Source organism: Corvus hawaiiensis, chromosome Z (genome assembly GCF_020740725.1).
Source record: "Corvus hawaiiensis isolate bCorHaw1 chromosome Z, bCorHaw1.pri.cur, whole genome shotgun sequence".
NCBI lineage: Eukaryota > Metazoa > Chordata > Aves > Passeriformes > Corvidae > Corvus > Corvus hawaiiensis.
Window position 1 is genome coordinate 14,310,787 of NC_063255.1, and position 23,312 is coordinate 14,334,098.

General features: G+C 39.2%; 1 protein-coding gene and 1 long non-coding RNA gene across 3 annotated transcripts; one reads left to right on the plus strand and one right to left on the minus strand.

Moving 5' to 3' along the window:
* Positions 1-3,244: 3,244 nt before the first annotated feature.
* On the minus strand, positions 3,245-18,695 carry SUB1 (SUB1 regulator of transcription). 2 transcript variants are annotated; one of them, XM_048291141.1, is made up of 5 exons: positions 18,593-18,695; positions 16,554-16,626; positions 15,078-15,197; positions 9,144-9,252; positions 3,245-6,433 (listed from the first exon to the last, which is right to left on the minus strand). In XM_048291141.1, the coding sequence occupies exons 2-5, from the start codon at positions 16,623-16,625 to the stop codon at positions 6,354-6,356; spliced, it is 381 nt and encodes a 126-aa protein (XP_048147098.1). In that variant the 5' UTR covers position 16,626; positions 18,593-18,695; the 3' UTR covers positions 3,245-6,353. The 2 variants fall into 2 exon arrangements, with proteins under 2 accessions (XP_048147098.1, XP_048147099.1); XM_048291142.1 differs by lacking the exon at positions 18,593-18,695 and adding an exon at positions 18,195-18,405.
* A 2,734-nt stretch (positions 18,696-21,429) lies between these two features.
* LOC125319735 lies at positions 21,430-22,605 on the plus strand. The gene is made up of 2 exons (XR_007200877.1): positions 21,430-21,578; positions 22,464-22,605. It is a non-coding gene; the product is annotated as an uncharacterized LOC125319735 (long non-coding RNA).
* The last annotated feature ends 707 nt before the right edge of the window (positions 22,606-23,312 follow it).

Here is a 23,312-nt window from a genome sequence, read left to right on the forward strand (position 1 = left end):
CAAAACCACAAAGTCAGTTAAAAATTATATCTTGATTTGAATTCACTTAGCTTTAAGAATTTTGTATTGTTAAACATAGTGTTTATCTATGAAGATTTCTTTATAAAAGGAACCCAAATACTGCTATTAGCTTTTTCAAAAATATTTCTTAAAGGACACATTTGATGAACTTGTGTTTGAACAGAAGCAGTTTCAAATTTAAGTGGAATGTGTTTTAGCAGTTTTGGAGTTAGTATTTGCCTTCAAAATGAGAACATATTGTTTCTGGATCATGTTCTGAAAACGTTCTGAAAAATAACCAATTTCTTTATCTGTGCATTTCCTTTTCCTCACCTTCTCACATGGCATTACCACAAGCTTGCAATTTAACAGACACTTCTCAAGTTACTCAGACTACAAAGCAAACAGTCTCAGCCAGATAACAATCTAGTAATCTAGTAAAAAATGTATCCAAGCATGACATTTGCAAGGTGATTTTCAAACTCCAAAACTGTAGCATATTAAAAATAATGATTTTCAAAGCTCCTTAAGGAACACAAGTTTAAAAAAATCAGTTTCCTGGAAAAAAGTGACACAAAATTAAAACACCAAGACATGAACACATTTATAGGAGTGAGGGAAATACCTAGGCAACTTGTTTACAAAATTTTCCCCAAACCCCAAAATGTTTGTTCCCAAACAATTTAACAGATAAGCCACAAATATTCTCCTCATGTTACAACAAATTGTTTGGGTAGATAAAAGGCACATTACTATTAAATATTAACATAATGGATGCTGTGTGAAAATAATGTAATACACTTTCCCCCTCCAGTTTCACAGAAATGACTCAATCAGGGTTACTAGTTCTCCCACTACAGAAAGGGGACTATACCACATACACTGACACAACTCTGAAGAAAGAAAAAAAAAAAGATAAAAATCAGGTTGTATAAAAACAGGAATACTGGAAATTAATATTGTTCAAAGGTTTCTTTGGAGAGGAGGGCAGTCTTTACATCATCATAAAAGATACTCGTACTACAGGTCACTTTAGGAACTTTTCAGGCTACCCACACAAACAAGTTTTCTTTCCGTTAACCAAACCACTGCAATTACAGTCACCCTCACTTATGGCAAGGATATCCATCCACATGACAGCTCTAATCACTTTTTGCCCAGGAACCATTTCACTGTGGTATTCTCCAAGCTATTCATAATCACTTGCGGGGGGAAAAGCATTTGTCCAGTACTTTCACTGCGCACAGTAATCCAAGCTAGTATGAAGAAAATTACCTCCTTTGGGAAGTATGCATGTTGGCATGACTAACTCAACTATTTTAAGTACACTTTATCACAATACTATAATATATACATAGACACATTAATTGATCTTTATTAGCAATAGCAGCTCTATCTGCCAAGTACCATTAGGATCCAATCTTTGAGGTATTCTTTGTCTTGTGATAGCACCAGTTTAGCCAGAGATACTTGTGTTCCAAGAGGCAGATGGATGCTTCCAGTCAGAATACAAATAGTAGAGGAAATACAAAAGGAGCTGCAGATCTCAGTAAGGGATGGCAAATGTAAAGCAGAGGAAACAGGAAAGCTGTTTCACATTGAGACAGCTAGCAAAAACCTTCAAAAGGTTGCATAAAATCAATGCCACAAACACATTGCAAAGTGTTATTGCTATATACACTGCCTGGCTTTAATTTCAAGAAGCTTATTGCTAGGGTTGTGCCAATCTCAAATTTGTTCTTAATACACTGTCATTCACCTCTCCCTCACATCTGTGGTGTGAGGGTATTTTAGTGAATAGATGAACTGAGGTTTAACATTAAATAAGATGAAATGAGCTCTGTTTTCAACAGTGTAAAAATTATTCTGACACATTAGCCTATTAGTGAAAGCATAAAGCATTTAAATTCTTAAGGTGTGAAACAGCTCTTTTTTAGATAACACATATAAGTGGGTTATGTAAAATCTTACAGTTTCTTTACTTCAGCAGTTTTCGTCTTATTAATTCCTGCCCAAGTCAGTAGTGTTGATAACTAACCGCAGTCTACTAGGCATGCTGACCAAGCAGGCATGTTTTTCTTATCAAATACAGCTAGATATTTCCCAGCAGAGTCTGTTAATTGCACCAGCTTTCACAGTTCTACAGCAAGCTCCTTTCACCTTTAGGACTGAGAGCTCACTTTCTTCTAACAGGTAACTTTTAAAAACTTGAGTCCTCAACACAACCTCAATCCATACCTCATTTGACATCTGATCAATGATGAGCATATGGAATCACTGAAAACAAAATGGAAGTAACAATAAAAACCAAATTAAGCAGATCTTATAAAAAACTATTACATTTTTGTTAAATCAAGTGCAATACCAAGCGAACAGGTGCCAGGCTCTTAAAGTGCCCCCAAGATTGGTGGCATGTCCTTCTGCTCACATGATAGGAGAATTAAGCTACCCTGACAAACCATCATTAAGCCAAGGACCATTTATTTCAGTTCCTCAGCAGATGTTTTCACACAGTTCTACGTAGCTACAAGCAGAGGACATGCATCCTTGATTCACCACAAGACCGAGTGCCTACTGGAATGCTCTTCCATACACAGTCACCAGAGCTACAAAGAACCCCGTAAGTAAGGGAAGTAAGTGAATGAAGATTAGGGAAGACATGATGACCCTCCATCAACCCCTCACTCCATTTCTTCCCTTAGAGCCAGAGTAATTTCTGTTTCAGTGGCTAGACTACTCAAAATTACTTCAAGAAAAGTCTGTTAGGTTCAGGGCTACAATCTACTAATTAATCCACACCCTACACATCAGTCACTTCAAGTATGTGAAAAACAAATATCCTTGCTAAAGAAGCCTATGCAGATATAACTGACCAATGACAATAAATGTGTGAGGTTTTTCTACCTCATCTGTGGCTACATTTATAGTCAAAGAGAAACTCCACTGAAAAAAGATAATCAGCCATTCTTGTAAGAGTAACAACTTACCAGGCACTTTCCTTCTATTTGATGCTTGAAAATGTGTTTGTATCCATTGCTTCTGTATTTACATGATAGTTGCCCTTTTTATCCTAGTGAAAAATTTCTATCCCTCTGGGCTACACCATCAGTTCCCCACCCACAACAGAAACCAAATGTAAGATAATGAAGTTTTCAAATTTCCAAATTACAACTGTTGCAAGAAAGAAACAGCAGGTACCATAACATTATAGTCTAGCTAAATTTCTATTAAAAATAACACTATGTCAACAGAAGACTTTTTTTATTTCCAAGTGTTCAAATTGTTATTACACATATGCCGTTTAACTATTTTTTATTTGAACATTAAGGTAATTACAGTTGAAGGGCTCATATTTCCAGTGGCCTCTCTGCATTGGATGCCACCAGAGCTAAACATGAAACATTCCACATGGCTAACAATAAGACATTTGAGTTACCAGAATTACAATCGTCAATTTTTTTTTTTGCTAACAGATCATATACGTACATAACCAGGGCTATTTTCTTTAAAAGAAATATCAAAATTAGTACTGCATCTGTTTATTTTAAAGATGAACATCTCCACATACGAGCAACATGGTACATGACAGTTTGATTAACACACATACGGTACTTTGGCAGCTCTGTGATGTGTTTTTTCCCCTAAGCTCCACAGTAGGCTTAATTTATAAAACATATTGCTAATATGCCCTGCATAAACACCAAGAATCAAATGTATCTTTCATCACCTAAATGGGAGAGGGAGCAGCGCTTTTATCTCACATTAAACAGCCTCGTCATACATGCACAATTTTCATCCATGGACACTTCTACACACATCCTAGCTAACACTGTCTGCAAGAAAATAATCTTTATTCTAAAAAGATTTGAATTTTCTTCTCAAAAAAACCCTACAGATGATCACATGACAAATCACTACCAGCTGTTTATTTCAAAATAATACTGAATGTGTCACATTTCTGTTGAGGTTACTTGCATTTTACCATCTCACAAGTATATCAGTCACCTGATCAACTCATCCCATTTTGAGTTCATTTGTGAAACTGACTTGTCTCTTTTGATACCTACTAATAACTCATAGTTCATGGTTAACAAATACTAATTTCTTTGAATACCTCTACCAGCAATTTCCACATGAAAACTAATCACTGTATTAAACTTTTTCACTTACTCTCCCCAAATTTTCCACCTTCCTGAACACAACTGACCTATTAGCACAGTAATCTAAGTGAGGACAATATTCCCTCCAATATAATCATGCACTTTTAAGTAGCCACTTGGAAGTTTTGAGGTAAAATGCATTAAATATGGTTGCAAAATTTCAGACTTGAAAGAACAAAATCACATTATATATATTGCAATAAAAAACATCTAGAACCTGTCTATAGTGATCTGAAGCAATTTATTTCACTCACTTATCTGTAAAATTTTAGCAGCTATTTCGTATTCATTCTATTTGGTCCAAATAGCCCTATATGTTGTTAAAGAGTCATTCAAAAAGGAATGTTGTGCCCAAAACCACATCTGCTACCACAAACATCTCTTCACCCTTTTATTCATCCTCAAGCAGTTCCTACAAATTTAAAATTTCTTGAGCTGTACAAAAACAGATCTTAATTTGTAATATGTCAACAATGGTTAAGTTAAAAAGAAGATATGTGACATACTTAAGTAATATGCACAATTTGATGAAGTCTCTCTTCCTCAGCCTTTAATACCTATTAGCATTGAATTATGAACTCTGCAGCACATAAACAAGACTGCATATGGCACTTACAATGCTGACTGCAATATAAACTGTATTAAAATGCTCCATAACTAAACAAACAGTAAATCCTGTTTATCTATACAAAGTTTAGAGACTATGTTATCATCAAATGGGAAAATTACACCCAAACTAATTAAGTTGGACATTCACTGGTCCTTTCTCATAAAGTTGTTTTATCTTCTTGCTTTGCTTAATTATGTCAGAAAATGAACTCCTCCAGCTCTGCTTCAGTTTCTTCAGTGTAGTTATTACGTGCCAGCCAACTTTGTTCTGGCACCATTAACTTTCACCCTGGTGTGCCCCTTACATCTCCAAGTTCTCCATCACATTCTCCTTTCTTCCTTCCATTGTTTGTGACTCAGTGTCACCAAGAAGCCCTTCCTCTAGGGCAGCACCTTGTGTAACAGAGCTTCCACAGGGCAGAGGCTTTTCTGTCCAAGAGGTACCAGGGCTGACCAGCCAAGCTTGCTGGGTCATGGTCCGCCATGTACCGGGTAAGCTCCCTGTGCGCGCTAAGCGCCTTCTGTACAAAGATAAGCCAGCTGTGCACATGTAAGCCACAGGAAGCAACCCAAGTTCAATGGTCTGGGCAGGCAGAGTGGATGGGGCAGAAATATGACAGACAGACATTTTGGCTGCAGCAGTTTTAACCCTGTTTGATTGTTTAACTTGTGTTACAGTCTAATTTAAGCATCATTGTTTAAGCAATACTTCCAAACGAACAAAAATCCTGCAGACAGGTAAACCGCTCCTTTTTTATAGAATAACTGGTTAGTATGTGTTCCAGAATGAATTTAATGCAAACTTTGGAAAGTGTACTAACTAATAACCACATCTGGAGCCTTGAAATACTGTCTTACTCTGAGGTATATGTCTATTACTGTAGAAGTTATGCTTCACATCTAAAGTCCACGAAAAAGGCTACTTGTATTTTCTAGGTCAAGCAAGCAGTAGAAAAATGGGAAGAGAGAGCATGTGTTTTGTGTTCAAGTGTTACTGTTTAGCATAATCCTTCATGCAAGTAATGCAAAAAACGCTATATATTCAAGACTGCTTACATCTAAATAAATCGGGTAAATTAGCAAATACAGTATTGAAAATTATCTACAAAAATGTGTTTTTCCAAGTATTCACTGTTTGTATGAAGTCTTAAAGCAGAAAGCTGCAGGGCAATACCAAAGAAAATGCAATAGAAGTGAACTTGAGACATTTTAAGAAATCCCCTCAGAAAACAAATTCGTATTAACTGTAAACTAAACTGAAATACAACGACTAAAGCTATTAGGTGGCCTTATCAGCAAACACCTTCAATCAAAAGGCCATAAACAAGTATGCTTTACATATTACTTGATTTGTTTATTTTACACCATGGGGTGAAAGCAACACAATTCCTTTTAGTAAAGTATACACAAATAGCCTCACTCAGAATACACTTTTAATGCACATAAAAAAAGTATTCATCTTACAAATTGTTTTGCAATCCAAATATACAATAGCTTGGAAAACAATATTTTAGAAAACTAAAGCCAATGTAAAAAGACTGCTTAATACCACTAAATGATATAAGTTTTTGTATGGCTCTGTCTTTAGAGTTTTCTTACTGCATCATCAATATCAGAAATCTGTTCCTTCAGCTGGTTCCACTGTTCTGGATTTAAAGAAATACCTGAAAAGCATTAAAAATAAACACTTAAGACAAAAAGAAAATTGTGGTGCAGGATCTTGTGCAATAATTATAAAGGCTGCTTTCATATACACACAGTCTGTGTTATAATATTAATGCCTGAGATACTTCAACAATCATCTTAGTTACAAAATGAAACTACCCACTTCCAACAGTTCAACTTAACTATAGGTTATCTCTAGACAAGTTTGCAAAGAAAATGTGTGTAACAAATAATTGTACAAGTACTAGACTAAACACAAGAAGTGAAATATAACTCTGGCCTTGACAGAAGGCAGTACAAACGCCATGGGTGACAAGCAAGAAATCACTGGCTACTAAAAGCTGCACCTATGCAGACAGGTCTGCTGTGCCTTTTTCAAGTACTGCAATTCTGGGAGGCTTTCCCCGCTTTTGTTTCTTAAAGCACTGTAAATAACACACGCTGTAAGTAACCTCTTGGAGAGACTCTGTATCACTTGCTAGTGCTCACAAACCAGCGCTGAAGTTACTTTTTACTTCAAGTTCACTATAGTTTCTAGTGATATTCAACCAATAATCATTCAGTATCCCACAACCCATCACTTCAATTCTAAATGTGATCTCATCTTCCTCAAGCTTGAGTACAGGCACGTTTCATTTGTGCTTTTGGTCTACTCTATCTTACCCTACAATTTCTACACCCACTCTGTGAAAGAGCAGGCTCCCAGGGATACCTCCCATACTTTCTCCTGCCAAGCTCTTCCACTAGTTACTCCCACTCTCCCCTCCCAGTGATAGTTTTCCTTCATTGCTTTCTCCCTGAAGGTGGAGCAGGACCTGTAAACAGCTGAAACTTTGAATTCCACTTCTGGAGCTCATAGCCTTTTCTTTTCTTTTAGTATCAGTGTCTTACCAGAGCACCACCACAATTCTAAGCAGCAAGTAGTGTACATGGAGCTTCTCTAAGCAGTCTTCCACCAGTCTTTGGTGGGCAGGCCTCATCTGAAAACAGGTCAGGTGTACTAACCACTATTAGAGGATTAAATGTCATGAAGATGTCCCTCAACAACAGACCAGATGAACCACAAAAAGTTCAGATCTGCTGCTTGAGATACTAAGAGTAATTTAAACTGCTCGGTTTATTTTTGTTTTATTACAAATTTTTGACTGCTTATCCTGGTTTTAGGACAGCTAGATAAGCAGCTTATGACTGCATCAAGGAAATATTAGACTCCCATACTGTATCAGATTATTAATAATTTTATCACAATAAAGTTCAGACTCTTGCTGCATTGATAAACATTTCTATCTACATCATGCCATTTTTGTCACTTAGCCCACCCATCAAATCCCACTGTAGCTTGCCATTTGAAATTCCACCTTGAAACACAGAAGGTAAAGTCCTTAGAGGAACCTTTTTTGTTAATTAGCAACAACAAATCCAAAACAAGCAATTTTCCTGTAGAGCACCAGTGCATCTGTTCACGCAAACCTACTGTCAGTGGTTATTTAAGAAATGTTGAAAATGCTTCTCAAACTTTCTAAACGACTGTTTACTGAGTTGCTCCTGAACACACCAAAAGAATGTTACAAACCTTATGGTGATTGTACATTGAATTTCTTCAAACTCAGCAGCCTCCCAATACATAAGACTGGGGAAGGACTTTTTGCAACATCATGTAGTGACAGGGCAAGGGGGAATGGCTTCAAACTGAAGAGGGTAGATTTAGATTGGGCATTAGGAAGAAATTCTTTACTGTGAGTGTAGTGATGCACTGGCACAGGTTGCCCAGAGAAGCTGTGGATGCCCCATCCCTGGAAGTGTTCAAGGCCAGGCTGGATGGGGTCTCTGTGCAACCTGGTCTAGTGGGAGGTGTGCCTGCCCACAGCAGGGAGGGGGTTGAATGAGGTGATCTTCAAGGTCCCTTCCAAGTGAAACCATTCTGTGGTTCTGTGAATCCCCAGGGCAGAATGTTTCACACTTACCTTTCACTGATGCTATATGAAAACAGATAAAAAGTAGGCTTTTCAAAGAGAAGCAACATAACATTAAGCACAGCACTACTACTACAACTGTCCTGCAATCCCCATCTTGAGATGTGAAAGTTCTGAAAGTGGTTCACAGTGAAGCCCTGCCATGAGAAGCAGCTGTGCAACTAGAGGTACAGAGGCTTGTGCTGTGCTGCAGATTACTAACCTGGTACACTTGAGATATTCCACCCTCTACTAAAGTATTTTTAAACTTTTTTTTTCAAAATTAGTCACTTTAAATGTTTAGGTTGTTTTAATCTAAAATTTAATAGGAACTGAAGGACACGGTTGGTTTAACAAAACTAAAATCTTAGAAAAATTATTAAATATTTTCAGTTACAGTTTGAAATAATAAATCCAACCATAATAGAGGAAATTCTGTTAAACTAATCAAATGGGGGTGTGGGGGAAGTATGGCTATGGTATAAACATGTTTATAACTCCCCTACCAAATTTGCTTGTACTTGACACCTAGCTTTCCATAAATCATTGAGCATCTGTTTAGGAAAATGGACTCAGGCCAATAAATCCACTTAAGATTTTATCCGTGATCTACAGATAAAGCTAATTCTTTGCAAAAATATAAACGGTAAGGAAGTAAATATCACGTACCAACAAAGGAGAAAAACATGATATAGGAAGTTCTACTGCAAAGTACAGGCCATGTTTTAATACAAAGTAACATGAAACAGAACAATACCTTTTCTGCCAGGCTTCATTTCACCTTCTTGATCCATCCAATATTCTCTAATATCAATTAAGACTTTCCCTTTAAAGTCCCGAACACTGACATACCTCATTTTGCCAATCTGTCAAAACACATATAAAGGTCTTTTAGGTATTTTATGTATTAGAGCATTCACTTTCCCCAGCAGCATTAGACTCTTGACATGTGACACTGCAGCTTATTTTAGACACCACAGAAACAGCTAGATTAAAAGCTTAATTCAGAGTAGTCAGTAGGCTAATAAGTAATGACTTAAAACTGGCTGAGCAGGCAGTGCTCAATGCAAAAGTGGCCCTCCTAGAATAAAAATACCTGTATTCTTTACATGCTTGTTTCTTGCAAGTAATGAATTTACTGTTTTCTGAAAAAACGTATTTCCTTTCTTTGCAACAGTTCTAAACAAAGAAGGAGAAAGGGAGCTCTACTCCCAAATCTACATTTTAGTCCATTCCACATGTACAGAAAGCAAATTAGATGTTCATGTGTGATACCTTCCCTTTTTTTTCCTTTAACACAGTAAATACAGATGCAAATGAACGTTACCCACCAACTGTCCCATGCCCTCTCCCAAGTCCTCATAGGTACATCACTGTACCAGGTGTTCAAAAACAGTCTAATCTTTTAAGTTTACCAGCATATAGCACAGTATGAAATTGTGGAACTTGGATTTTGGAATGCCGTAGTTTTCAAACCAGTGTCGTAACTGAATTACATGGGCACCTCCTTTTTTGGGGGAGTGGAGTGGGGGAAAGTTGGGGAAGCATCATACCACCAACTATGCAATACACTACATATTTTGGCTTATTCAAGATCTTTCCAAATATGATTAAAAAAAATCTATTTACATAAATTCCAAGTACAAGGTGAATTTGAGAACCAGAAATTAGATAATTAAAACATAACCAAATACAGTTTCTTGCAATTCTAAGAAATCCTTAGAATTCTGTATGCACCTCCTGGATACATTTTATAATGAAAGAACAGATTCTAAAGTAAACATTTTTAAAACAAAATACTTCTTCCTGGTAAAATGCTACCTTCCAATTTCAACTTCCTTTATCTCTGCATGTTCCATTTTGATATAATTTAAGGAGAGGCCAACACTTCTGGCACAAAAATTAGCATTAAGTCTGACCAGAAAGACTGAAGAACTCTCCAACCAACTACAATAATTCACAGATGTTTAAGTGTATTGCTCTTATTTCACAAAATAGATAGAAACATGAATACTTTGTTTGCTTAAATAAGTTTTTCTTCTTCTGCACATGCTATATGACATCTAAAATTGATTTAAAAACAATTAGGACATATTTAGATAACGTAAGTCTGAAGCACTTTTCCTAGTTCAAATCATCCTTTAAAATTAGTAAGACATTACTGTTTATATGACAGTATTTTTAACTGATAAAATTACACAACAATTTTAAAATTCAAAAATAGAAGTATAATATTATGGCAGCTTAGCTCTTTCAGACCAAACGTGGTACCATGCCCAAGTCCATCTGCACTCCTGGCAAAGAATATCCTAAATAGCCAACATGAAGAACATTTCTTAGTTTTACCCTTTACGCTCCAGTAACTTTTAAGGTCACCTCCAGGAAAAGCTTCAAGCAGTAGCACTCTGCGGCACCTTTTTTTTTTCCATTGCTATTGAAGAATATTAGTGCCTTGCCAAGTAACTCCAGATTTGTCGTAAGAAATAAAATCTAATTCAATATAGCAGATCACAGCTGCAAATACAGTAAAAGGGTTTAGAATGCAATTTCAAGGGTAAGAAAGACTCTATGTCTTAATTCAATTCCAGTAAGGTGAGGGGCAATAATGTAAAGTTCACATTCATTCAATCATTAAGCCTTAGATGGAAGTATTTCTCTATGTAAATGCTGAAACCAAGTTAGATTTCACATCATGTCTACATTTCAGCTTAATATTCTTATTAAATTTCAGATATTTAGTTGAACTCTATGCAAAAGTTGCCACTACTAAAATTTTTAAATAGGCTTCTAAAGTACAGTTCCAACAAACATCTACAGTTAAAAACACACCAAAAAAATCTAGATTTAACTAGTTAAGTAAATTGATGTTTCTTGATATTTAGCTACCTGTAACTCTGGTACAGGTTCATTTCTGAACAATTTTTCTTCATGAAGCTGCTGATAATCCTAAGAGTAATTTCACTGATGGAAGGTATTTTTGTATCTCCATAAGCAGAGCAGCATACCAAAAGTTGCTGTATTGGGAAGAATCAATTTTCTTCACATTGGCTGATATGGGGCTGTGTTTTGGATTTGTCCTGAGCAGCGATGATAACACAGAGATGTTTTAGTTACTGCTGAGCAGAGCTTACACAGAGCCAAGGTCGTTTCTGCTTCTCACACTGCCACACTGGCAGGGAAGCTGGGGGTGCTTGGGGGATTGGGAGGAGGCACAGCTGGGAGAGGTGACCCCAACTGACCAAAGGGATGTTCCAGACCGTATGATACCGTGTTCAGTCTACAAAGTGGAGGGAAGAAGAGGAAAGGGGGCATGTTTGGCATGATGACATTTGTCTTACCAAGTCACTGTTACATGTGATGGGCCCTGCTCTCCTGGAGATGGCTGAACTCCTGCCTGCCCATGGGAAATGGGGAATTAACTCCTTATTTTGCTTTGCTTGCATGTGCAGCTCTTGCTTTCCCTAATAAACTGCCTTTATCTCAACCCTCGAGTTTTCCAGCTTTTACCCTTCCAGTTCTCTCCCCGATCCCACTGGTGGGGGTGTGAGTGAGTGGCTGCCTGGGGCTTGGCTGCTGGCTGGGATTAAACCACAAGTCATGACAATTTATAAGAGTACTTAGTGCAATTCAGCCTTCACAGAGAAGTTCATACACTTTTTATTAAATACTATACATCCTTACATTATACTACGCAATTGACTTACATAAATCAGAAGACATTAAAAACATTATTTCCAGGTTTCTGTTTCTTAGAATAAAAAGCACTCAACTGTGTCTCTGTTCATTTATAGATATGCAACTGATTTCCTGTGAGCTTCAGCAAGCACCTTCTTCATCCTTTTTCCTAAATCCAGTTTTTCTGGATTAAACACACAGTGCAAGCGTAAACAGCAACAAACCCTCTCTCTTCCCTAGCCAATAACCATATGTAAAGCATTCGAAGGAGCACAAGACTCCTGTAAATAGTGAGATCTGCAACAAAGCAAATTGCAAAATGCATTGGTGACCACCTAAGTTTCATAATTAGTGTGCTAAACCAATCACAGTTTCAGAGCATCATAAATTTATGCTGACCTTCTTTCACGAGCCTATGATAAAGACACTGATAAATTACACTGGAAAAATCAACAAACTTATTTCTCACAAGCTACATACCAAATATGGTCAAAACTCAAAAAAAATAAGGGCTTGCAAGGTGGACAGAATACGGAGATAACTTCTGAAGTAACAATTTCAGTTAAATGCATGATCATGCAGTGTGGTTCTGCTCTGGGTAGTCATTAATGCATCCTGACAAACCTTATCCAAATCAGGCACAGGTAGATGATACCATTAGTCAAACTAACCAAAGCACATGGTGCAGAGCTCAGGTTGGCTTGAAGCCAGAGACAGGAATCTAATGCATCAAGGCTAAACCCTTCCACATGAACACAAATAATGCCTGTCCTTAGGGCCTCGAGTAATACATCACATATGGGAGTAACATAAATTTCAGCATCCTAACAGCACACAGATCTGTTATCAAGCCACAGGGTACACTAGGTTGGTTCCCTATAAAACCTAGTAAGGCCAAGACATGTAAACATATAAACCTTGTCTCTTATATTGAATGAATTCTCTTCTACTTACATTAGCACTATTCTTTGTAAGTAGTTGCCAAAAAACCATTACACCAACCAACTCAAACAAAAATATAAAATGTACATATTTAGGAAAACGCTGAATCTTCTTAATACAACAGACACAATCAGCTCTATATTAAGGGAATCTGTATGCTTCAAGAACACAGCCTGAGGGTGTAGAACAAGAAGACTCTTGGTTTCACATCATTTGCAGCCACTCCCACACACAATATGGACACCATAGAACTTGTGACTATCCTATGAAGGCTTTACAACCTGATTTCCATCAGCTGAAGCCACACTTGTAAAGTTATACTGCAAAGCCACTTTCACATCAGAGATCATTTTACTGCCATGGGAGAGAAGGTCTCCAGAAAGGCGTTTCTAGTATCACTAAGAAGCCTAGAACAAACAAAACTGTATCTAAAAAATTAATGAGCCCTGGGTAGGGGGGCAGGAACCAGGAGTATCCTCAGACCTACTGTAGTTTTATTTCTATACTTAAACATCTGCATGTTAGTTACTGCACAGAAGTTACGTAGAGTACAAAAACAGACAATGCTATACATAACAATGAATAATCTAAAAAATATTTTATTGTCGATTACTTAAAAGACAGGCACAGACTGGGTAACGCTGATATTTTAGGTCAAGGTGATATTCAAAGATCTGTATTCTACTCAACACCAGAAGAACCCTGTTCTTATCTGAGTAATAGAAGTCCTCTACTGTCTGTTTTTAGTAACTTTTTATTATCTTAGGTCGAAAAGGTTTCAGGAAACCAGAGCATGCATACTTTCATTTTTTATTTGAAAAGGTCTGGGTGTGTTTTTGCATCAGGGGAACACTAAAAATTTTAAGTTTTCTCCAAGACTGGAATTTCTGAACTTACTAAAACCATAGCAACTGGAATTTCTGAACTTACTACAAACATAGCATTAAGTTTATACATAGTTCTTTATTACAGAGTTCTACCTGCAGTTCACCTTGTAAGTTGTAGAATTCACTATTTCATTTTTCCTACAAGGTTCAAAGCATGCCCAAGCAGAACTAAAAATACTATAAACTTCCTTCAATACAGAAGTCCAAACATAGCATTCAAGTGAAGCTCTCCCTCCTGAACATAGGAGGAGAAGTAAGAATTGAGACATTAAAAATAACTGCCCTGTATCACAGTATCAGTTAAGCAGGTCTTCTCTCTAGAAGAGACTTTTCTTCCCCTGTATTACTTCACACAGCTACAGCCGAGAACCATTTCATTTACATTACTCTGTGCTTGGGTCATCTCATTAGGCACCTTTCCCACACCTTTTTACAAACTTGAGAATCAAAGCCTCAAGAATTTAAGCTCCTTTCCAGCCAGCTAGTCAGAGACCTGTAACAGATCTTGATCCACACCCCCAATACAGCTAATTCTGAGCTGTGTATCAGCTCTCTCAGCACACACTGCTACTGCCTCAGCTAACCCCGGGAACTGCAATACCCTGAATTCACAAATGCATCTTTCCACTGAAAAACAGACATTCATCCCATCTTAAAAACAGGGCAATACCACAAGTTACTATCTTTATGGATGTTCAGTGATAAAACCCTACATCATAACATAAAGGAACAAACAAAACTTATTCCAAGATGCTGTCATAATACAGGAGGCCAAATTGCCCTTGACCTAGTTAAATAGGAACAAAGAGTCCACACTTTGGTTTCCAAGAACATTTTTTTCAGGAGCCCTAATTAAAAAAACATTTCCATGTAGAGACAAACCTGATCTAATATTTAAAGTATACTGATAGTAAGTGCTGTATTTACTGACAAAATGACTACCCAGAGCTACCAGGAACAAAGTCATGAGAATTAGATCAATTGGTACCACTCAGATTCTTTTACTCTGTTGAAATCTGACCATGCTTTTCTGAGCATCTCATCTAAATGCCAGCATCATAACCCCTTCCAAAGATTCAGGAGGCCAAGCACTACAGTGTTAAGAAAGTCACATCACCTCGTAAAATTTATACAGCATATGATGTAACATGTTACCTTAACCACGTTTTATGAGTCATCAATTTTACCTGAAACATATTCTCATCTCTGTTACCACTTTGCTTAGAAGAAGCTGCACCTTTTGAACTTTCACCAGTCTTTTGTTTCTTTACAGTTTTTTCTGGAGTTACTTGCTTTTTCCGCTTTGCCTTGGAGCAAAATAAAAAAAGAAAAGCATGAGCCACAATCACTCTGTACGCTACAGGTAAGTTTACATTATATGTCACAGACTACTACCAAGCAATGCACTTTTCCACCTTCTTGCTGTGAAGGCAGGAATCTAACACTGTACATTTAGACTGGAGTTTTAAAAACTTCAAAATGAGCCTGATTCTGTTCTCAGTGAAGTTTACCATAATACTTTGGCATTAAAGAGAATTTAATCAGATCAAAATACATTTCAAAAATCCTTCTCTTTCTGCACAGTAACACTGTCAGTTCAGTAGTTTTACGAAAAACTTTAAGTCTGATGGAAATGGCATCTTCTTTTCCACTAAACGGACCAAAAAGTACAGAACAGCTTGCAACACCTCCAAAAAAAGAAAAAAACTGTAGATAAGATAATGAATGAAGGATCTGGAAACCACCTCTATCAGACAATTGTTTTTTTAATAAGCATCCAGTCGCTGTACACAGCATGATAAATTATGCAACTTTTTAAAGGATTCAGACAGTATCACCTGTAAATCAGATTAACCAGAGAAGCTACAAAGTTACTATTTCTACTCACTTAGAAATAGGAGACCAAACCTCTTCATGCACTGTACTACATGAAAAGACCTGGTGTCCCTGTTACCACCTAGCACTTCTTAAAAAGATAAATTAACTAGTTTTTTCTGATTTTGTTCATAATGATTGGCACATCTGTGCAAACTTCTATCTTTAGTAACTATTAAAATTAAAGGGAAACATTCAATTTATAAATTTGAAACAGTCATCTTAAAACTTATCAACTCAAAGACATTCAGGTTGGCTCAGCTTTTAAGTGAGAAACTAGCAGATGATAAAACAGCAAATAAAAGAAAAAGAAGCAGAGAAAAAAATCCATGCAAACAAGATAAGCAAGCAACACAAGGAACACAGGGCAGATTTTTGTTATGGAGAAGTAACCAAATATTAAAATGGAAGTGTGTGGCTGTGGGCATGTTCTGAAAGTAAGTCCAAATTCTTCTTCAGAAGCCTTCAGAAGCTTGCCACAAAGCAGCAAAGAATTACTGGGAACTTGCAATTATCATATGGAATGGCATGAAGAAAACAAAATGCAACTGAAGAAGAAAACTTTTCTTCAGGGCAAAAATTATGCAATCCACCCAAACTTGGAAGGTGGGTTGTTTGGTTTTTGTTGTTGTAGTTGTTGAGGTGGGTGGGTGGAACAGAAAGTTCCTTAAAGTGTCTGATAAATCATATGGAATGACATGCATGTTGTGACATATGCTCACCTATTTCCTTAACCCCAGCCTGAAACAAAACAGTTAATACAGTAATGAACTGTATATAATGTTCACCTTTTTGTCAACTTCACTATCTGAATCACTGGCAGATGAGCTTGAAGATACAAGTTCCTTTGATTTAGGCATTCTGGGAAAAGAAAAATAACATGAGAACACTATATAAGGAATGACATTCCATTTTGGCTGGAAAGCAATCTTCAAACCTGTTTGTACTGGCTCATCTTCTTTAAGCCCTCCTAAAGACTTTCTTGCCTTTTCATTTAAGCTTTAATACACATTGTAGATGCAGTATCAAGCATTTTTTCCTCATATATATATATATATATATATATATCTTCCCCTTTTTTGCTGCAGCTGCATTGAAACACGTTTAGGGCACATTAAATGCAGCGGTTTGGCTTCTGAACTGTTTACAGCAGAACGACTTCTCACAATTTTCATATATCCCCAGACACAGCAAAACTCACAACATAAAATATACAATGTAATACTGCCCTCCAGCTGAATCCTTTCTGTTAAATCCACAAATATGAATCATTAACACCCCAACAATATCTATACTCTGACATGGGTATTTCACCCAGGTGGATTTGCAAGCAACATGCTGCACAACTGTCACACACGTGACACTCGAGCTTCCACCTATAATCTAACAGTCCAAAACACACCTCAGTTACAGTGAGCTACAGCACTGCAATTAGTATTTTTAACTGGCGTTTCAACACATCAGTCACTGGAGTCTATTAATTTGCCAGACAAGCAGACATTGAGCATTCCTTGAATGCGTGCTGCCAGGTGTCCTCGCACATCACCCTGGTATGCAAACATGTGGTTAGATATAGCGGTTACACATCTTCCCTGCTGCTAGAAACTCTTTGTAACAAATACACAGCTCATTTGTTTTTTCAGAATAAAATTAAGCATCCCTGAAAGTGTATAATACAAACTTCAGCTAGGAAAGGCCAAGATAATATTACAGAGTATCTCAGAAAGAAAAAAGAAATAACTGTGTTCTTAAACGGGCAGTGAAAAAACACCCCCACGTATGCAAATGAAAAAAAACAACACAAAACAACCAAACCAGAGCCCCAATAATGCTAATGGATCGACGCGGTTCTAAAGTAGGGCAAAACCTGTGGTAATAGCTTGTAGCACAAGGACGGAAGCTGCAGCACGGCACAGGACACAGGGTGTGAAGGAAGCACACGCACTCCACGCTCTAGGATGGAGCAGAGGAGCGCTGGAATGGGATAATGTGAAAATGAGCAAACGGATGACACTGAGTTGGCGAGCCAAACGATGTTTCGCGGGGATGACCCCGGGGTCCGCATAAGAAGGAGAAAGGGACAATATGGAGGAAGGTGTGGGCGGAAACTGGAGGAAAAAGGGATGTGGGGTGGTGGGTGCCCTCCGGGAGAGCCTGAGCGTGAGGAGACACCGCAGCGCCGGGGAGAGGGCCGGGATGAGCCCGGCCAAGGGAAAGCGAGGGAAGGTAAGGAAAGGAAGACGAGCCCGGAACTCCAGGTAGGCGGATCCCAGCCGCCATTTTCCTCCCCTATTCCTCTTTTCCATGGCTTGTGTCGCCCCCCGAGAAAAACACTCGAGACCCGAACAAGGATGGGGGCGAGGGGGTGGGCGGGTGAGAACGCCCAAGTCTTCCCGGGGCAAGGCGGCGGCGAAGGGAATGCGGGTTACCGGTGGCAGGGCGGAGGAAAAGGACAGCAAGGTAACCAGCGGCCCAGGGGTCGCCGGCGGGCCGGGTCTGCTCCCGGCGCGGGGGGGGAGCGCGGCCGGGCGCCATCTTCTCCCTCAATCAAGCTCTGTGCCCCCCAACATGGCAGCTCCCCCTCGGCAGCGGCGGCTCGCTCCTCCGCCCCACAGCGGGGTATCTCTCCCGCTGGGCACCGCGGGCACTCGAAGAACAAGAGGAAGCCTCGCCTCGGCGCCGCCCGGGCTGTCGAGGAAGCCGCCTCGGCGCGGCTGTCCCGATCGGGCCGGGAGGTGCCGCGGCGGTGGCGGCGGGGGCCGTGGGAGGGGGCACGCCGGAGAAGATGGCGGCGTGGCAGGGGCGCGCGGGGGGACCCGGCACTCACGTCCTGCTCCGCGCGTGGCTCCTCTGCACCGCGACACAGACGGAACTGACGCGGCTCGGAACGCCCGCCCCGGGCCGCTCACGTGGGGGGGGGGGGGGGGGGGGCGGGGGGCAGCTTTAAAGGGGACGCGGCGCTTTGTCCCTTTCGTCGCCCGTTCCCGCCTCCTGTGAGGGGCGGGGGAGGGATCATAGTGCTGGAAAGGAGATTTTACAGGATCGCAGCAAATCCCAAGTTGGCAGAGACCCACAGGGAACATCGAATCGAACTCCTGGCCCTGCACAGCACACCCCAAGAGTAACACTATGTGTCTTGACAGCGTTGTCCTAACGCTTCTTGGTGCTGTGACCACCTCCCTGGGGAGCCTGTTCTAGTGCCCAACCACCTTCTGAGTGAAAAACCTTTTCCTGATATCCAGCTTAAATCTCCCCGTCATTGGCCACGAGAGTGAAGAGATCGGTGGTACCTGTCCCTCTGCTTCCTCTCGCGAGGAAGCTGTAGACTGCGATGGACATTAGGAAAAACTTCTTCACAGAAAGGATTAGACATTGGAATGGGCTGCCCAGGGGGGTGGTGGAGTCACTGTCCCTGGAGGTGTTGAAGGAAAGACTGGACGTGGCACTTGGTGCTTGACGTGGTGGTGTTGAGTAAGTTGAACTCGGTGCTCTCAGAGGTCTTTTACAAATTGATTCTGTGGTTCTCTGAAGTCTCCCCTTAGTCTTCTTCAGGCTGAAAAAAGCCCCTACAATAATTCATAAATAGGAGGGTTTTTTCACACGCTGCAGCGGTTCCTCGATGCCGCTTGGAGCCGCCCGGGCAGCGGCGTGAGGCGGGGGGTGGCTGCTGCGAAACCGCGGCCCCGCCACACCTGGGGCGCCGCTCGGGAGCCCCTTCTGATGGTTCCCCTTCTGGCACCAGATCCCCCTTCCGCCACCGGTGACCCGGGTTTCCTTCTCTTACCGCGGGGCTTTGCAGCTGGGGACCATCAGAGCACCCGTCCGGGCAGGCACCTCGGGGCTGAAGCACCGCAGATGGAAGGTTAAAGCAGTCTCAGCACCTCTTTTAAACACTGTCTTTTTAAAAACTGTGCAAGCAAATAAAGAGCTTGAAAACATACTGTCAGTGTTGCTTTTTTCTGTAGCGTGTTCATAGGGTCATGCATCCCGAGCACCCTGCTGAAGAGGACTTGAAAAGGTTTAGTTCGCCTAAACGAGTTCTGCTTCTAAGACACAGCAAAATGGAAGGGAGACGAGGAAAGGGCCCTCTGCCCCCAGTTTTGTAAGAGGCAACTTTTAGCAGCCTTTGCAGACTGCAGCAGGCCAGGCATGCTGTCAGAGCACAAGGTGGCTTCATGTTTTGTCTTCTGTGCTACCTATTTCAGCCTTTCAGTTGATGATAGGAGTTACATTAAAATACAGTCATAATTCACACAAAACTAACACGGCTTGTTCCTATTTGCTGGTCACAGTTCATGGCAATGGGTCATGTAGCTGTGTTCTGAGCAGTGACAGTTCTTCAGACACCCAGTACCAGTTTAGTACTTTTCTCTTTCCTACTAACGCTAGACTTATGCTTTTGCTACCATGTGAATGCAAACTTTTTGTAAAAAGTGCAAGCAAACTATAAGAAATAGGAAGTGGACTGTAATCCCAATCCTAGCTTCCAGATAAAATTGGTGCAGGCAGAGTGAGGTAGTGGCTGATCAGCCTCCATAGTTTAAATAACAAGCACCTATTAATAAAGTGTTTAAAATAAAAAGTCTTTGGCTTTTTTAAATTGCAAAGAGCTCTCTTTGTTAATATGGGCCAGAAGGGCAAACATCATGATTCAAGAGGGAATAATCCCCCAAATTCAGCAAGAGTAGCTGCACGTCCTAAGCAGTGTTTCTGAAAAAGTACTTAAAAGAGGTGGGCAAAGAGGTTTTTAGAGGGGATCCATGAGGTCCTTGGAGCCCCCATCATGAAGTAAACTGGCTTTTGGTGTGAGAAGTGGCTTTCACTTCTTCACTTTAATAGCAGGAAAACAGGAAGGAAATACCAGAAATAGGAAGTGTACTCATCTAAATAATCCTTGGTAACTTGCAGTTTCACAGTGTCATGTAGGTTGCAGAATGAAAAGAAAAATAGAAAAATATACAATTCTTACTACATGTCTGATCTTTGGAAGATAAAAATATGGTTGTTTATACAAGAATCAAAGCACAGTATATGCAGGCAATAGAGTAATTATCACCACTGCACAAACACCAGGCTTGTCAAGCCACGTAATTGTGGAAGATGAACAGATGGTATTGTAATACTTAATGCTTAACTCCAACAACAACAACAAAAAAAACTATTCCACACAAGATCACTTCCAAATATGTAATATTAATCTGTAAGAAAACATAGTTACTCTTTCCAACTAATTTTCACTAACTTTTCATATTAGAAGTATAATGATAGTTTAGGTGTTTGTAATCCCTGTATGCTTTGCTTTTTTACAGTTCAACACTTGGTACACAAAGAGTGCTCAGGTTTTAATCAAATCATCAAGGAATTGTTTATTAAAATCAACAATTCTTTATGCATTTTTAATCAAGTCTTTCAGCCTTGACGTAAGTCAAACTGACTAAAACAAACATTTTATGCTGGCTCTTAATGGGTTAATTTCTCCCACCTGCAGCATTTCCTCCAAAGCAAGCACCAAGTTTATTTTTACAGCTGAATTCCTAAATTACAGGTCAGTGAGGATAAAGGAAGGTTTGCTGCAACTGGGGATTTCATGTTCTGCTTTTTAATAATGATACATTTCTTTGAGAAATATTCTGGTTATTGAGCATAGTGGCTGTTAGAGCTTTTGGTGAATTACCCTCACTGTATTTTATTTTATTTTATTTTATTTTATTTTATTTTATTTTATTTTATTTTAGTTAGAAAAGAAGAAAGAAGCTACTAAGAAAAAAATGCTGGCTTTAGAACAGTGGGAAAGGAGCCATGATTCTTCCAAGGTAAATCTGTTGTTACCTTCTGAGTGAGTCATCTATCCCCCCAAGGGGTATACTTCACTTTCTAAGCTCTTAAAATAGACTTTTGTAATGGGTTTGTTCCTTCATCAGACACTTTCCTTCTGTAGCTGCCTTAAAAGGGCTTAAATTCTTCTAGTTACTGCCTGATTGCCTCATTTCATATCCCACATGTCTTTGGCAGAGAAGAATATTGAAGCATTACTTTTTTCTTCAGTAACAGATTTTAGCATGCAGATTTGAATGGGAATGCTGAAAAATACATGCTCGTGCTTCTGATTACATAGCAATTACTAACTGCAAAGGATGACTTCTCTGGTTAGAAATAATAGATCTAGTAGGAAAAGTATTTTGGGGCAAACCTAAGTAGGACAGCTTTTAAAGCTTTGTGTTCTGTGCTTACTAGTTTAAAAGGTGGAAGAAGAAATCTGCAGTGAAAGGGGAAGTTAGCTTATATTATTGACAGTCGTTTTATTAAAGTGTCAGAAAAGAAAGAGTAAGGGATGCTACCACATAGGGTTTTGCTTGTGGGACTGGAACTGGTTTGTTTCTCATGTGTATCATGTAATTTGAGTTTGCATGAATATTTGCATAACTTTCTATTATGTTTGGGAAGTGGTTTTTTTTATGTTGCAATTTAGTAACCTAAACCGTAATAACTTCCATCTGTGGTTTAATAAATTACTTTTATATTTTTTAATATGTCTGTTGTTATGGTCGCTGTACAGTGTTTAAACCCTGTTGCTAAAAGTAACACTTTTTTGCTTTAATAGTTCGAAAATGTGGGGTCTTTGTCTTTACTGCTTAAAAAATGTAATATCACTTTAAAATAAGAAGGTTCATAAGCTGGTGAATGTCTTGTCTCTCTAGCTATCTGAAATAATTTCCAGCTGAGAAGATAGAACTGGACTCCATATGCTGATTGTAAATCTTTTTCTATCTAGAGCACTTACAAAGAGAGCACTAAGTATTAAATTACCTTTTCAGGAAATAAAAGAGCAGCTTTTGTTAACATGGTCTGTGCTGTGTTGGAAAGCTTTAACCTTCTGCTGCGTGGCCCTGCCCTCTGGTGGGCACGCAAAGGCTGGCTGAGAGCCTGCTTTTACGTAAACTGGAAGGTTGCCTCCAAGAAATCTTACCTAATCTTACTTAGCAAATCTTGAGATTTAAAAACATTCCGTTTTCCCCATTATGTTTCAATCACAGTTTTGCAGTCCTGTGGCAGCAGCAGAGACATTATGCCATGCATCTTGGGACATTAAAGTAAAACAGTAGGACTGATGACACTTTCATGTTATTACGGTACTTTCTTCTTCTCACCATATTTTGGTGATCTCTTCTCATACAGTTGAAATTAAGGTCAAAAATGTGTTTTTCTGAATGCTAGCTTGCTTGCCATTTTTGTCTGTGATATTTTTAGGCTCTTTGAACTTTGCACAAATAGAGTATCTGTTGTATTTAATTCCAAATTAAAGATTTGTGTTCCAGCATACGTTTTCATTCTGGAACTTCTTGGCTGTTCTTCTGTAATCTTAATAGGATCAGGGACAGAGGAGTTTATTTTTCCTGTTCAAAAAATACCTTTTCTGTGTTTCATTAAAGCTTTTCTGTCTTTCTCCCTCTGCCACGACTTGCGCTTTACCATTCCATGTATTTTCTTTCCAGTTAAACATAGAGAAATCAGTAAAGGTCAAAATATCCTTAAGGATCTAATCTGAA

What these genes read in the sequence shown, in the direction of transcription:
- SUB1 (XM_048291141.1), bottom strand. Translation starts at nt 16,625, where the DNA reads ATGCCTAAATCAAAGGAACTTGTATCTTCAAGCTCATCTGCCAGTGAT. An exon ending in GAGATGAGAATATGTTTCAG is followed by an intron (nt 9,253 to 15,077) that starts GTAAAATTGATG and finishes GTGTTTTGACAG; the next exon opens with ATTGGCAAAATGAGGTATGT. An exon ending in AATGAAGCCTGGCAGAAAAG is followed by an intron (nt 6,434 to 9,143) that starts GTATTGTTCTGT and finishes AATGCTTTTCAG; the next exon opens with GTATTTCTTTAAATCCAGAA.